We start from the raw sequence: 14,773 nt of genomic DNA on the forward strand, positions 1-14,773 counted from the left end.
TTAAAAATATGTCTTTTTTGACACTGTTTTGGCTTCACTTAAAACTAATCCAATAAGCTCTTAAGAGCTTTTTGATTACACAGTAGTACACTCTAATATAATCTTAAATACTTGTTCAAAATATTTTTGTACTATTATGTTAATATGTTGACCTGGAATGTCCTGAATATTTTAATTTAGGACCAGGCTCAACTTATATATCTAATACTAAGACAATGCATTGTGCAGAGGTCTTCTAGAATTGCTCTGTGACTCTCTCATTTCTTACATCATAAACATATGATTTTTCACCTATAAGAATAACACTACATATGGTGTCATCAGGGAGTGTATCATGGAATTCACAGATAATTTTAATATTTGTTCTGTCATTAACCACAACCTGTTTTCTGTTTGAGGTGTTGATGACAAACAGGGGTCTCTGTGTTTTGAATTTTTCTGGTGAGTAATACATGTCAGTATTCCCAATTGTAACTCTTAGGTATGCTGTAAATGCTTCATATAATTTAAGAAAATCATCCTTGGACATGTTTAAATTATAATTTTCTCTAGGAAACACCTCATTTCTGCCATTTTTAAGATATATGTTCTTGATGTTGCAGCTATCAAATTTACTTGAATTTTTTTCTTGATTATTGTTTCTTCCAGTCTGAAACAGTACCACCACAAAATCTGGCATGTCATATTGTATACTGGAGAATGAGTTTGTAGCATCAAATTCATAATAGCTACCAGTGGCAGGCTTCTGGACACACTGATATGTATAAAATTGTAAAGGCACCTGTGGATTTTTTTAGTATATCTGCTTTGTATTTAAGAGCATAACTAGCTTCATATTCAACTACTGGAATTCTTAGCTCCATAGTCTGAATAAGGCATTTGCCTTCATCAGGTAGAGTATTAGGCACAGCTGCCCCAGTAGAATTTAATGTACTGTACCTCATCAAAGCATTATTATCATTGGCAGCTCTTCTAAATGTAATTCTTAAACCACCCTTCCACATAATGTCTTTGTAATCTGAGAAGAATCCTGGCAACAGGCGCATAGGAAACAGTACTGTGTGGCTCTTAGATATTATTTTATCACCAGCCTCAAATCCACCTATTTTGTAGTAAGAAGCCTCGGTTTTGGATAATTTTAGTGTTGCCAAAGCTGTAGAGGTAATACCAGGGTAGTCTACTCTGTTTATAACAACACCATGTTTTCTGATCTCAATTTCAGAGAATAGATGTGGCACAAAATTGTCTACCAGTCTTATATTTGAGTTAGCTGGATAATCTGTACCATCGAGCTTTACAACATCAAATTTGATGTATAGGTCTGCTCTGTGAGGGTGTATAAAGCCATCTCCTACATCAAGGTCAACCTCAATCTCTGTGTTGGCTTGATTTAAATTTGCAAAAGTCCTCCGGTTTGGGGGGAATGATTGTAGCTCATAACTCTCAATATTTTCCATTTTATTTATTTATTTATTTATTTTTGTATGTATTTTTATTTAAATATTAATTTCTATGATAGCAGTTGTTGTGGCTCCAGCAAAATCAACTAATTCTTCTTTTTCATTAGTGACCATCAACTCAATATAATCTATTCTATTATGACACACAGGAAAATATAATGTTGGTGATGGAGTGTAGATGATTGGCTCCATAAATTCAGAGTTAGGTTTGAATGTTGCAATGATGCCAGTTTGTTTGTGAGTGCCTATGCCATCTGATTTGGTAATCATACCCTCGGCCACATTACAGTGAATATTCAGAGTCTCTATGGCTAAGAATTTAGGAATATTAATAGCAGTGTGTTTGATGGCTGGTTCAAGTTTTGTGTTGTTCTCGAAGCCTAACAGCTCTCCTATAGTACCCAGATCCACTATTTCTGTAGCAGACACAATCTCTACTCTGTGAGTGACAGAATTTTGAGTTAACACTATACCTCTGGGTAACTGAGCATTTAGAGTAGACAGATTATACTGCCCTGGAGTGATGACAATTTTTTGATCACCAACTGCAATTGTGTTGTTGTGGTGTGTAATATTGGGGATTAAGTACATGCCATAGAATGCTCTAAGAGCTATTGTTTTGGGATATACTATATCATCATGTAGTCTGAGTTTCAATATTGAATTTTGACTGGTAAGATGGAATACTCCCATGATGTTTTAGATACCACAAAGCTTTTTGAAAATTTTCAATTGATGGTTTATTTATTTGAGACAGATATCTAAGAACAGATAAACACAGATGTCCACAATTAACATCTTTGAAGTTTTGAACACGGGCATTATTGTAATAAAGATTAGTTGATTTTAGATATTTTACTAAATTCTCAGGTGGAATACCTCCAAATGAATCAAACACAAATGCCTCATTGTTTAAATATTTAAGATAACAGATCCAGTGAGTGCCCTGATTTTTGTATTTATCCAAATTGACTATGCAACACTCTTTTTTGAGTGGTTGTTCTGGTAAAGAATCAGACATATATACACCTCTAAAATGTTTGATGCCCAGTGGCTTAATTAAAGCTTCAATATCTTGGTTGGTAAGCGGCTCTTGTTTTTTTTAAACTTATTTATAACTCTCTTAAGACCTTTGCCTTGTTTTTCCATAGCCAGATTATGGCGCTTTTGTTCATCTAATTCTGCCTTATTCTTTTTGGCATCTGTTACTGTTTTTGCTATGGCAGCCGACCCCCCACCTAAGCTGCCAACTGCACCAAGTGCTGCTAAAATAGCTGGGATACTAAATATAAAGCCCCCTGTATGCAATTTTTTTCTAGATTGCTGTAATTTTCTTAATTGGGGGGTACTAAGTAATAATTTCATACCATGTCCTTTGGCAAGACAAGAACTTTTCTTCTTGCGCTGCTTTTTGGTTAGAAGACTATCAATAGTTTTAAGAGATTTAAGACCTGCATAAGGTATCTGATACATAACAGCCTTGGCCTTCATTGTTGGTTTATTATATACATATTCTGGGATTAACTAGTTCAATTAAATTGTAGCTAATTTATTTAATCTATTACAACCCCCACCCCAGTTTTTGTTTGGTGTTCATAGCTATGGTGGTCCCCAATGCTGCTATTCTCTCACCCAAAGAAGCATCTTTGCTTACAAATCTACCAAATGCAGCCTCTTCTAATTTTTTGTCTGCCACTTGTCGCTTGTCAAGATTGTCATGTGTATTGTATGCTATGTCATGGTCTCTACAAGCAGCATCTACGGGATTAACACCAGGGTCACCTCTGTTTAGTCTATGGTCTAGTTTTGTACCGGGACCACAATACTGATAGCCTGGTATGTGTAGCTCAAATGGCAGCTTGTTTATAATGTCATTAACCAGCCCCCGACCCTCAGAGATATTCCAAAATTTAGGTGGTAGAGTATTAATAATTTTTTAAAATATCCAATCCCCTTAGTGTCATTCACTATAAAATTAGACAATTTGGTGCTTATCATGTCCATAATTCCAACCTTTTCATTGTAAAAATTGTGGTTACCAGCATTTCCTTCACCAGCTATGACCAGCAACCTATCTACAAGTTTCCTGACATCATCAACCCAGACAAATTCTTTAGTTGTAAATAATTCTCGGGAGTTGTAATAAATTGTAATTGACTACCTATAGGCAATTGGTAATGGTTTAAATTATTGTTAAATATGTATAATGTTTTACCTGTTTTATCATCAACATCTGTAAGTATGCTATTTAGATGAATAATTAACAAACCACTTAGTTTAGATATTATATCAGGAGAAGGTGCTGGTGTTGGCAAGTCCATAATAGCTTGTTTTTTGAATCCAAATAAATTCATTGGCATGTTTATTTATTTTAAATCATGCTTTGTGATTGGGCATTGATTGCCACTTATCAAATAACAATGCCCCCATGGTAGAGTATGTATGCCACATGATAAAATGCATCTCTTATCATCATGTGGGTCTAGAGCTATTTTTCTTACATCATTTGTAGTCAACAAGTGATCCACACTCTGGATTCTGCGTTCTGATGTTCTGATTAAACTCTGTGACTTGAGACAATTTTTGTAATCTTCAAATCTGAGCTCTTTGTCTACAGTATCTCTACCAATTCCCTTGGCTTTTTTGGCAACAGCACCACTACATGTTTCAAAACTATACATCTTGGCCCTTAACCCAGCAAATTCTACAATAACATCGCCAAGGGTCTCATCTTTTAACTTGCCAGGTACCTTTTTGTTGTGGGGTTGAATTTTTGAATGTTCACTAGTATCAAAATATTTAAACAATTCAAGCTGTGATATATCTTTATAAACATCTTCTGTTTGAATATCAAGAATAAAACTATCTGTGTCCTTGTACATCAGTTTTATACTATTATTATAAAAAGGTTTCAACACATCATAATAAAGCTTTAACATACGTAATTTGGCCAATTCTAATATCACAGCCCCTACATAAATAGGTTTATCAAACTTAATCTTTGTTTTTTCATATTAAAAAGTGTCATATTTTCATCATAAATTCTTCTATAATTGAAATTAGGCTTTGCCACCAATTTTTTGCTCCGGCTGGGGTCGGTAACTAATTTAACATCACTATGCTTTCTAACATTTTCTATAGTTTTGCCATACACTGAATTGACCATTAATTTAAACAAAGTTTTACTGCAGATGTTCGAAGCTCGGTGTTCGTATCAATATATGGCTTCAACCATCTTGAGTGCCTGAACCTCAAGACTTTGCCAACATTGGTTACTTTAACTCCGTGATGCATCAGAAACTGAAGGTTCTTGTAATATATTACATAACCCTGTTTTGGCTCCAGAGTCATCATTAGCTTCTTTTGTTTAGAGCCGGGAGACCACTTAACCTCAGAAATTGGGGGCAGATCAGAAAACTTGTTGTGTAAATTATCAGGAATTGTCAGATCAACCTCTAAGAACAGGCCATAGTTACTGTCATCAAAATCCTGAAGATTTTCAATACTAAAATTTTCAACCCACTCAAGCCCTGCATATGGCAGTTTATCCATCATAGCATGACCATAAAAGCTGTTTGCATCCACATAAAGTATATAATTTGATGGCCGTGATGGATCATAATTGGGAATATATTTGTTATTAGCTCTGGCATATCTTTGAGAACATTGCACCATGCCTCCTCTTATACATTGTTCCATAAACAGATACATATCTTGATCTTGGATTAAATTCAATTGCATTTTAGTATTCAAAAACATTGGAGACCATGCTAGGCCTGGAGCACTGTAGAAATAAATTGGATCCAGCTTATAATTTTCTATTTAAGATTTTCTAAATGCCTTAAGTATATCGGCTAAGAGAGTTACATCAAGTTTTAAGTATGCTTTATGATAATCACCAAGTGTCTGGCATTTTAAATTGGTCCACATCAACTGAGCATGGTGATAATCAAAATCAGTGATTTCGGATGCCCTGAGTTTACTGTAGAACTCTTGTTTTGGTGGCAAAGCACACTCATCAAATTTAGAAAAATCTGTAACATAATCATATGGGTATACACCTTTTCGCCTAATCAATTTCGAGTCCTGATTTAGAAACATATCACAAGTAATTTTAAATTGATCATCAGATAATTGACTGACCAGAGTAGCCAAGCTAGCCGACAGAATTCTGTATGAATCAAGAAATCTTAAGTGAATAGGAACACCATTAACTTTAATTATTTTGCTAATAGCTATATATTTCTCATCATTTTCTGCTAAAATATTTAAATTCTGCTTGTCAAACCCCTCGTACCTGATCAGATGATGAAAATCATAATTGGATGCCCCGTGACAAAATATTGGGACAAATTTTGGTCTCTGGATCTTAATATTACAACTATTACACAGAGCCATTAAGAATTTACCATTTGTATGAGAATGGTGTTTTACCTTGATATTTGTATCTGAAAATTTAAAATCACATACCGGACATTTTTCTGTATTGTTAAAATTTTGAATCTGATTTTTTGTTAAAGGCATCATAGGTTTTGATTTTAATAAGATATTAGATGCTATTTCATGGCACTCATTTTCTATTCTATGTGCAAATTCTTTGATAGTATCTGGTCCCATATATAAGTGTGGTTTACTAGCAACACCATTCTGTATAACTATATAACAAAAACTAGAAGGTTCATGTAACTGGTATGATGTAATTGAAGATTCATCAGGATCTGGGCTGGAGAATGCAAGGGGTTTGAGGTTTGATTCAAAATCACAAACTATATATGCTGGGTGTTCTAACAAAGCTTCAAATTTTTTGAATTTGGCATTTTCATTTGGATTAGGCATAACCATATGAACAGGTTTATGATTCCCACAATATTTTAAATGTTCAACTAACTTGTTTTTAGCAATTTCTGTATTCACTTCACTAACCCCATTTACTATTTTTTTTACCATGAAATACAGTTAAACATCTTCGGCACAACTTAAATATTGTATTAGATTTATTTATTTGTTTTCTTACTAAAGCTTCAAGATTGTGTATTAGAGTATAATGGTATGTGCCATCCCTCTCAATTGAAAGCAAATCAATCGGAATAGCAAAATGATCATCAAGTGTACTAATTCTGAGAGGTTCTATCAAGCAATTCCCAGCACCAGTAGAACAAATAAATACATTAATATATAATGGTTTACCATTGATATCTCTGGCCTTTTTTTCAAATTTATCAATATTCTGAACAGACATTGGATATTCTAAGCCCTCCATAGCGTCATCAAAATTATGTTCATATTGTTTATAATAACTTATTCTTTCTGGATTATTTAAAACTGGAAACAAAGCAGCTAAAATACACCACAAAAAGCATTTCTCATCATTATTTTCTATGTTAACCACGGCTTTTTTGTTTTTGATATTGGCAGGTAATGGCAGATATGTAGAACCTTGTAGTGGGCTAAATTCAGAAATATTAATATATTACTTGTGTGGAGTTCCACATAAACTCCATCCTGATTCTTTAGCAGCAAACTCAGAATGTTTAATATTCAATTGCTCTATCAACCTGCTTATTATTTTGTCTAAATTTGTATTTGAATATATAGCTACAGTTTCTGTTATGTGAGGCTGTGTAAATTTTGTGCCATTTGGTTTCTTATATTGTGTAAATAATTTGAAAGATAGTTTATAAGAGGCATTTTGTACATTTAGAATAGCTCGCATATCAGGATTTATTTTGTTCAAAAAATTCTTAATATCACATTTTGGCTTTGATATAAAACGGTAATCTTTTAGTTGGTTATTAAAACTGCTATGAATAAGTGCATAGCGTGGCTTTTTTGTTGGTTTATGATTAATAGGTGTTTCAAGTTTTCTTTTTAGACCAGATGAAGATGTAGATGGTTGTACATAACAAGTATTTTTATGTTTATATAAGAAATATTCCATGTTATATTTTCTATGGCATTTTGGGCATATTTTTGTAAGTGTTACAAATTTTATATAATAAAGTAATAACAAAAATGCCAAATAAAAAATATTGTAATCAATGCAATAAAAATATATCTAGCCCTAATTGGGCTAGGCACCAAAAGAATTTTGATCCAAAAAAATATAGAAGTGTTCTATATTTTTTTGGATCAAAATTCTTTTGGTGCCTAGCCCAATTAGGGCTAGATATATTTTTATTGCATTGATTACAATATTTTTGATTTGGCATTTTTGTATATATAGAACACTTCTATATTTTTTTGGATCAAAATTCTTTTGGTGCCTAGCCCAATTAGGGCTAGATATATTTTTATTGCATTGATTACAATATTTTTTATTTGGCATTTTTGTTATTACTTTATTATATAAAATTTCTTGAGGTTTAAATTAAAACTTTATACTTAATATAAAATATTAATTGTATTTAATAATATGCTTTGTATACTTAATATGTCAATATTTTTTATTATTAGTTTATTATATCAGATTTCTTGGGGTTTAAATTAAAACTCTATATTTAATATAAAATATCAATTGGGTTTAGCAATATGTTTTGCTTACTTAGTGTATATATTTAGTGTGTGGGTATTTTTAATTTGTTGAGTTTCTCTGTTTGGTTTCGCGTAAGGATTTTTATTTTTGTTGAGTTTCTCTGATTGGTTTCGCGTAGGTATTTTTATTTTTGTTGAGTCGCTCTGTTTGGTTTTGCGTAGGTATTTTTATTTTTGTTTAGTCGCTCTGTTTGGTTTTGCGTAGGTATTTTTATTTTTGTTGAGTCGCTCTGTTTGGTTTCGCGTAGGTATTTTTATTTTGCTGAGTCTCTCTGTTTGGCAGATACAGCGCGTAGGTATTTTTATTTTGCTGAGTTTCTCTGTTTGGTTTCGCGTGGGTATTTTTATTTTGCTGAGTTTTCTCTGTTTGGTAGATACAGCGATATACAAGATCGATACATAACACACGCTATTAGGTCATTGCCTTTCTATGCCCGTACAGACATGCAATTGTGCTAGGTCAGTGATTTTGTAGGTCACTGCTTCTGTGGATCAATACTTATTCTATCTTTATGCGTGTGGGTTATTACTTTTTACAACCTGTCATTTATTAAGTATAGAATTTTGATTTGAACCCCAAGAAATTGTATATAATAAATTTAGGACAAAAAATACCCACGCGAAACCAAACAGAGCAATTCTAGAAGACCTCTGCACAATGCATTGTCTTAGTATTAGATATATAAGTTGAGCCTGGTCCTAAATTAAAATATTCAGGACATTCCAGGTCAACATATTAACATAATAGTACAAAAATATTTTGAACAAGTATTTAAGATTATATTAGAGTGTACTACTGTGTAATCAAAAAGCTCTTAAGAGCTTATTGGATTAGTTTTAAGTGAAGCCAAAACAGTGTCAAAAAAGACATATTTTTAACAAGCTTATGAATAACAATCTAACAGATACAGGTGTAGCCAAATCAATCTAAGAGGGGGGTCATCTTTTCTCAAAAACTTTTCTTGTACAAAAATCTTAGATTTGATAGAGGAGGACACTTGAGCAATAAGCTTTTATAGGCATCTTAGCCTAATTTTAGTACAGGCAAGACCTCATCCTTTCTCGCCCCAGTAATAGGGTATATTACACTACTTAGAGGGCTTCAATGAAAAAATAATTACAAAATTTGCTGAGCAGAAGAACAGGAGAGCACAGTTGTTGTTTAAATGAGAACCAACGTTCGTAGAAAGGTACGTTTCACAGCAATACCTGTTTCTTTTGTAATTCATGTGAATGGTATAAATTCTTTAAAAAATAAGCCTCGGCCAAATTTGAGGCGACGAGACGCCACTGCTTTGCACCATTTCTCACTGGGTGATTCACCGGGTCCCTTACTACAGCCAGTTTCATAAATAATTTTACACTCTTACCACGAAATTTAAGCAGTAAAAGAACATCCAGTGTACTTAAACCATCAACAAGTCTTCAATCACACAATTACATTCATTTTCAGTTGTTACGACGTTCTCACTGATAAAGACATCGCCTAAGTTATGAATACAGCATTAAGAGCTCAGAGCGTATTCTCCCAGTTGTGGAGAAAATAAAACCACAATGCTTTGCAGGACGTTATGTTGACCATTACACCACGACTCTGGCCAAAACTGTTTTAACGCTTTATACCTAATTACGTTAATTTCACCCTAGCACGCCCATACTATTACTTAAAACGTATTTTCCCTAGAGCGCATAACGCCCTTCAATATCCTACAACAGACCCTTTTTTTTAAAAGCAATGTACATTGCACGAGTATCAACATTTTGCTTAAATATTAGGTTATTTAAGCAAAATATTCATTCAAGTTACAAAGTTTATTTTTGTGAAATGTATTTATCATTTAAATTTTGAAAAAGTAAACTTAGATTGTGAATATAGGCAGTATGACAACTGAAATATTTCCAGCGGAGGGGGATTCAAGTCATTTCTTTCAAACAATTTGGATATTATATAAATTAACCAGAGAGGAGGTGAATCTTTACATCGTGAATTCTAGCAGTAGCTATTACTGATTGCAAATTGTTAACTTCTTTTTATACAAATCGAAAATGACAATTTTGTAATTTAAAGTAGAGCAAGGTAGGCCACGGCCCCCTCTACTCCACCAATGGTAACGCTCTTAGTAACTGAGTCAATGAGAAGGGTATAAGAGACTACACATTTCATAGAAAAGAGATTTAATGTTACAAAAAAATATCTTACAATAACATAATACTGACTTTCTTGCCATTATCCTTCTGTAAGAAAAGGCCTTTAAAATTATTTTAGTAACTTCATTTAATTAACAAATGAATAAAAATTTCTTGTTGGAATTGATGTATACGTTTCATAGGAACAAATGGTATTTGAAAAATTCACACATTCATACATTTTTCTCACATTCGAGTATATTGAATAGTAGAAAACACATCATGTAAATATATACACTTTTTATTGTTAATAAATGCATTTCTCAATATCGAAATGTATGTAAGAACAGAAGATATGGTTTTGAGACAATGATTGGAATTATCTGTTATTAGATGGGATGAACATCTGAATAGTTTAACAAATTGTTCATTATTGAACAGTGTAATATTACTACAATAAGAATTCACAGGTTAAAAGACAAAATTGATAATTTAAACAATTTCACTAAAAATATTGTTAAGGTTTCATAAATATTATCAATACTTACGTAAACAGAAAAACATAGCATAAAAAACTTTCAATGTTTTAAATATGCTGGTGGCAAGCACTTGCAAGTTTTATATATTTCTGCATTTATTACATATTTTTAACAGTCTCTGGTATTCAGTTAAATTATTGATATTCTCTCAACAACGCTGAATAACACTTCATTATAAAAATAGAAAATGTGCATAAAATTTAGTAACATTTCAGTATAACCTTACATCCTTTTCTCTCCTATGAACGGTTGCAGGTCACAATGTGCAAAAGTTCCGAAAAGAGGGACAGAAATCACTAGCTTCAACATTTGTTCTCTTGCGTTACCCACTTATCAAAACTTTGTTATATCATTGGCATCACTAACGTTTTCTGTTGTTAGACGGTCCTTTCTCGATTTTACATCGATTTGTTCACTTCTACTGTCAAATCCGGGATTCGCCGTTCCTGGATATTTCATTTGAAGATCTCCATTAATTGACCTCTGCTTTAAATGAGAAAAGCAGTCCAAGACATCGTACTTGTCGACATCCAACACGCCACGCTCGAAGAGCCACCTGGTGACACTTGACACAATCATATGGGAGAACAATGCGCACAACATTGACAGGGTGCGAAATGGAAATTTCTGAGTGTCCGTTTCATAATCGTAGAGTGGATATTTGATTGTTGGGGTCAATCCTATACCTTTCTCGCCACCTGAAAAACAACAAGTGGAAATTAGAAGATGTTGATGATTTGAAATAGAAAAGCATCGGCGTAAGATGCTACTTTGATTGGGTTTCAGAACTGCATTGTGGAGTGTAGCGAAGGGAGTTTAATATGCATGTAATACAGTGCAACACTTACAATTCGTACTAGATATATCATAGTGCAACAAATGAAGTAAGGGAAAAGTAAAGTTCCCCGTGCATGTAGCCCCGTGCTATTAACGCACATTATCGCTCTCTATCATTTTGGAGGTGATGTGATCAGCACCACGCTCCGGCCGCCTTTACCCTGTGTCGGCACATTGCACAGTGGTTCGGATTCCACTTTAAACTGTAGGTCCAGTTCCCTTACTGTCCATAAAGTGAACTTAAAGCACAAACTCAATCAATCAATCGAATAGCAGAAATGTTTGGTGCAATGAGATGCACAACTATTAACAGGCAAACTGTGTATCACTATTGTCAATTATTTTTATCATAATGTGCTAGGTGTTTTTGAGATATGGAGTTTTATTAATATATAGGTTTATATTCTATATATCCTATATATAGAGGTTTGTGGCATATTTTATTTCTTGAACGTAACTTTGCGTAAAACAAAGTTGTATGTTAATACTTATGCATCTCACACTACGACTGGGGGTACCGTTATAGAAGGGAGTCGAGTGTCAACCTCACTTCCAAGAAGTATACCCTAGACTGCATTCTTGCAGACTAACGAGGTTTGGCGTCTATACAGCCAGAATAATCCTCTGTGAGACTTCTGTTGTGCCATGCTCATGTAACTAACTAACTAACTAACTCTCTAGCCTTCTTAAACCCGAAGGTTCATGGCTGCAGCAACACAGGCCTTCCATCTTTCCCTATCTTGAGCAAGTTCTATATACTAGGGTGAATCAAAAAGTAAGTTACACCTGACCTGTGTTCCTGTACTAAGAGAGATGAAATAATCACTGCCATGCTCATGTGCGTTTATGATTTTTCTTTCATCGTTCATCCTCATCATCGCGATTAGCGAAAAGTGAAAGCATGAAAGCATAGTGACGTAAAATAACCAGATCAATAGAGACTGCAACTTCATATTCAATTGGTATCTCCAGTTTCTGGGTCGCTTTATCCTATTCAGTACTCTTGGTTTTAATACAAGAGACTATAGCAGAAGAACTTGGTACTCACTCAACCACTTTACTGTTGCGCCATACTCACCTAGAATCCTCATCAAAAGCCCAATTCCGTAAGAAGCTAGACACCCGTACGAGTTAACTCCATTCTTCCAGTACAATACGAGGACGAGTTGTGGGAAAAGGATGACGTAAACTAAATCAGAAGACAGGTACCTGTAAAGTAAGAAAAGATATAAATACATAACCTGATAATGAGTGCATGGGTTTGACTTGGCATAGTGGATATCACAGTGTGCTACGACTCCAGGGGACTCGGGTTCGAATCCCGCCCTGGGCGTTCTTTGTGATTGTCCATTCATCAATTTCATCATATCATTACTCATTCTCATCTTCGTGATTAGCCAAAAGTGGCAGAAAAGCGAAATTAAAGAAACTAAATTAAGCAATGTTCACAATTTCGCTTTTCCTATTTACTAGCTTTTATGAACCGGCTTCTAAATGACTGCCTCCATGGCTGAACATGTTGAATTTGATAGTGACATTGACATTGTAACATCACATCAAAATGCAAAGTGTGGCCCAATTAAAAAAGAGGGAGACCGAAAAAAGAACAAGGTGGCGCTAAATAGACGCCAGGGGATTTCACTCAGGTGGGTTCAAGGATGGACGAAATATATTCTCCAAGTTGATACTTATGTCTTTCTCTTTTTCTTCTATATCTTTCTTCCTATATTTTTCTCTTTCCCCCCTTTTTACTCTTTCTTTCTCTCTATCTTTCTTCCTCTTTCCCATGTCCCTTTTTCGTTTCTCCTCATTCCCCTTTCTTGTTTCTCTGTCTTTCTTTATTTCGTTCTATGCCATTCTTTCTGTTTCCCCTCTCTCGTTTTCTCCCTCTTATTCCTATATTTCTACTCTCGGTTCTCTCTTCCCTTTTCTTCCTCTTTCTCGCTTTCCTCCGCTATTTACCATTTCTTGTTTTTCTCTTTTTTCTTCCTTTGTTCCCCCTATTTCGGTTTCTCTCTTACTTCCTGTAATCAAGGGGTTTCCGATTTAATCCCCCGGTGGAGTCACAAGCTAGTTCGAATCCCAATTAAAAAATTGACCCATTCTCGATTACCTTACCTGTGCATAAAGTTGACTTCAACAAATCTCTCTCTCTCTCTCTCTCTCTCTCTCTCTCTCTCTCAGTAGCCATGCCAGAAAAGTTACCTGTGGTTATAGTAAAGGGGGCAGAGTTTGTATGTGTATATGGTGGTCCACAGTAATTATGAAAGGTTCGAAACACCCTGTATTGTAGCGTAGAAAAGCGGTTCCCAAAGTGTGCGCTGCGACGCCCTGGGCGCTTGGCTGGCTTACAGGGGCGCCTCGAAACGTTCCAATATTTTCACTGAAATGATATGATATTTAGCATCTTTTACACATAAAATCTTTCTGAATTTGAAATGTGTTTATTTTTTAACTTTGGGCATGCAACCTAACCACACTAACTGAGCGTTGCAAGGTTAAATAGGCCTACATTATGAGTTGGGCGCCGCGGAAAAATCTTGAAACACTAAGGGTACCGTGAAACGAAAAAGTTTGGGAAAGCTTGGCGTAGACTACAAAAGTAATTTCTTTTCAAAATTTGCCCCAACCTCAAACACAAACCCCGCTTAAACAGTTGAGAAAACTGGGTCTGGTGAGGGGAACACGCAGCAACCACAAAACGCCAAAATTAAAGGCTAATAGCTTTAAACCTGGCTCTACTAGCCTAACCACACATACTAGGGTGAATCAAAAAGTAAGTTAAACCTGACCTGTGTTCCTGTACTAAGAGAGATGAAATAATCACGCTAGGTGCCAACACTGTCTGGGATATTGTCTTCCCACACCAGAAGCAGTCGTGCTTCAGCTGGTTTAGTGTGCGAGTAGTCACAGTGTGAGTATGGCGCGTCGTATTGAAGTGGCGTCCAACATTGAGGTGCGCTCCGTCGTCCGATTTTTGTGGGCACAAATCCATCGCCAAATTGTCGAGGTGTATGGTGAGAACGCGATGTCACGCCCCATGATCGCAAAATGGTGCCAGATGTTCGAAGAGGGAAGATCGAACGTGAACGACGAACTGCATGTTGGGCAGCCTGCAACTGTGAACACTATCGACAACGCGGAACGTGTGAAAGCAATCATTGTTGCTAACCGCCGCGTGAAAATTAAAGAGATTGAAAGTAGACTGAACATATCCTACGGTAGTGCGTCTATGCTGATTCGTGATCAGATGGGTTATCGTAAACTGTGCTCTCGCTG

At 35.0% G+C, this 14,773-nt stretch overlaps 1 protein-coding gene across 2 annotated transcripts in view; it reads right to left on the reverse strand.

The window, feature by feature from the left end:
• Nucleotides 1–10,183: 10,183 nt before the first annotated feature.
• Nucleotides 10,184–14,773, reverse strand: part of LOC145994853 (high-affinity choline transporter 1-like) — a 73,207-nt gene continuing 68,617 nt past the window's right edge. For both annotated transcript variants that reach the window (XM_083131247.1, XM_083131248.1), the window contains exons 11-12: nt 12,573–12,703; nt 10,184–11,355 (exon numbers count right to left, since the gene is read on the reverse strand). In XM_083131247.1, the coding sequence (XP_082987373.1) occupies nt 10,991–11,355; nt 12,573–12,703 (496 nt within the window). In that variant the 3' untranslated portion in view covers nt 10,184–10,990. The remainder of the gene's footprint in view (nt 11,356–12,572; nt 12,704–14,773) is intronic.

Source organism: Lepisma saccharinum, chromosome 11, assembly GCF_977018435.1.
Source record: "Lepisma saccharinum chromosome 11, izLepSacc3.1, whole genome shotgun sequence".
Lineage (NCBI taxonomy): Eukaryota > Metazoa > Arthropoda > Insecta > Zygentoma > Lepismatidae > Lepisma > Lepisma saccharinum.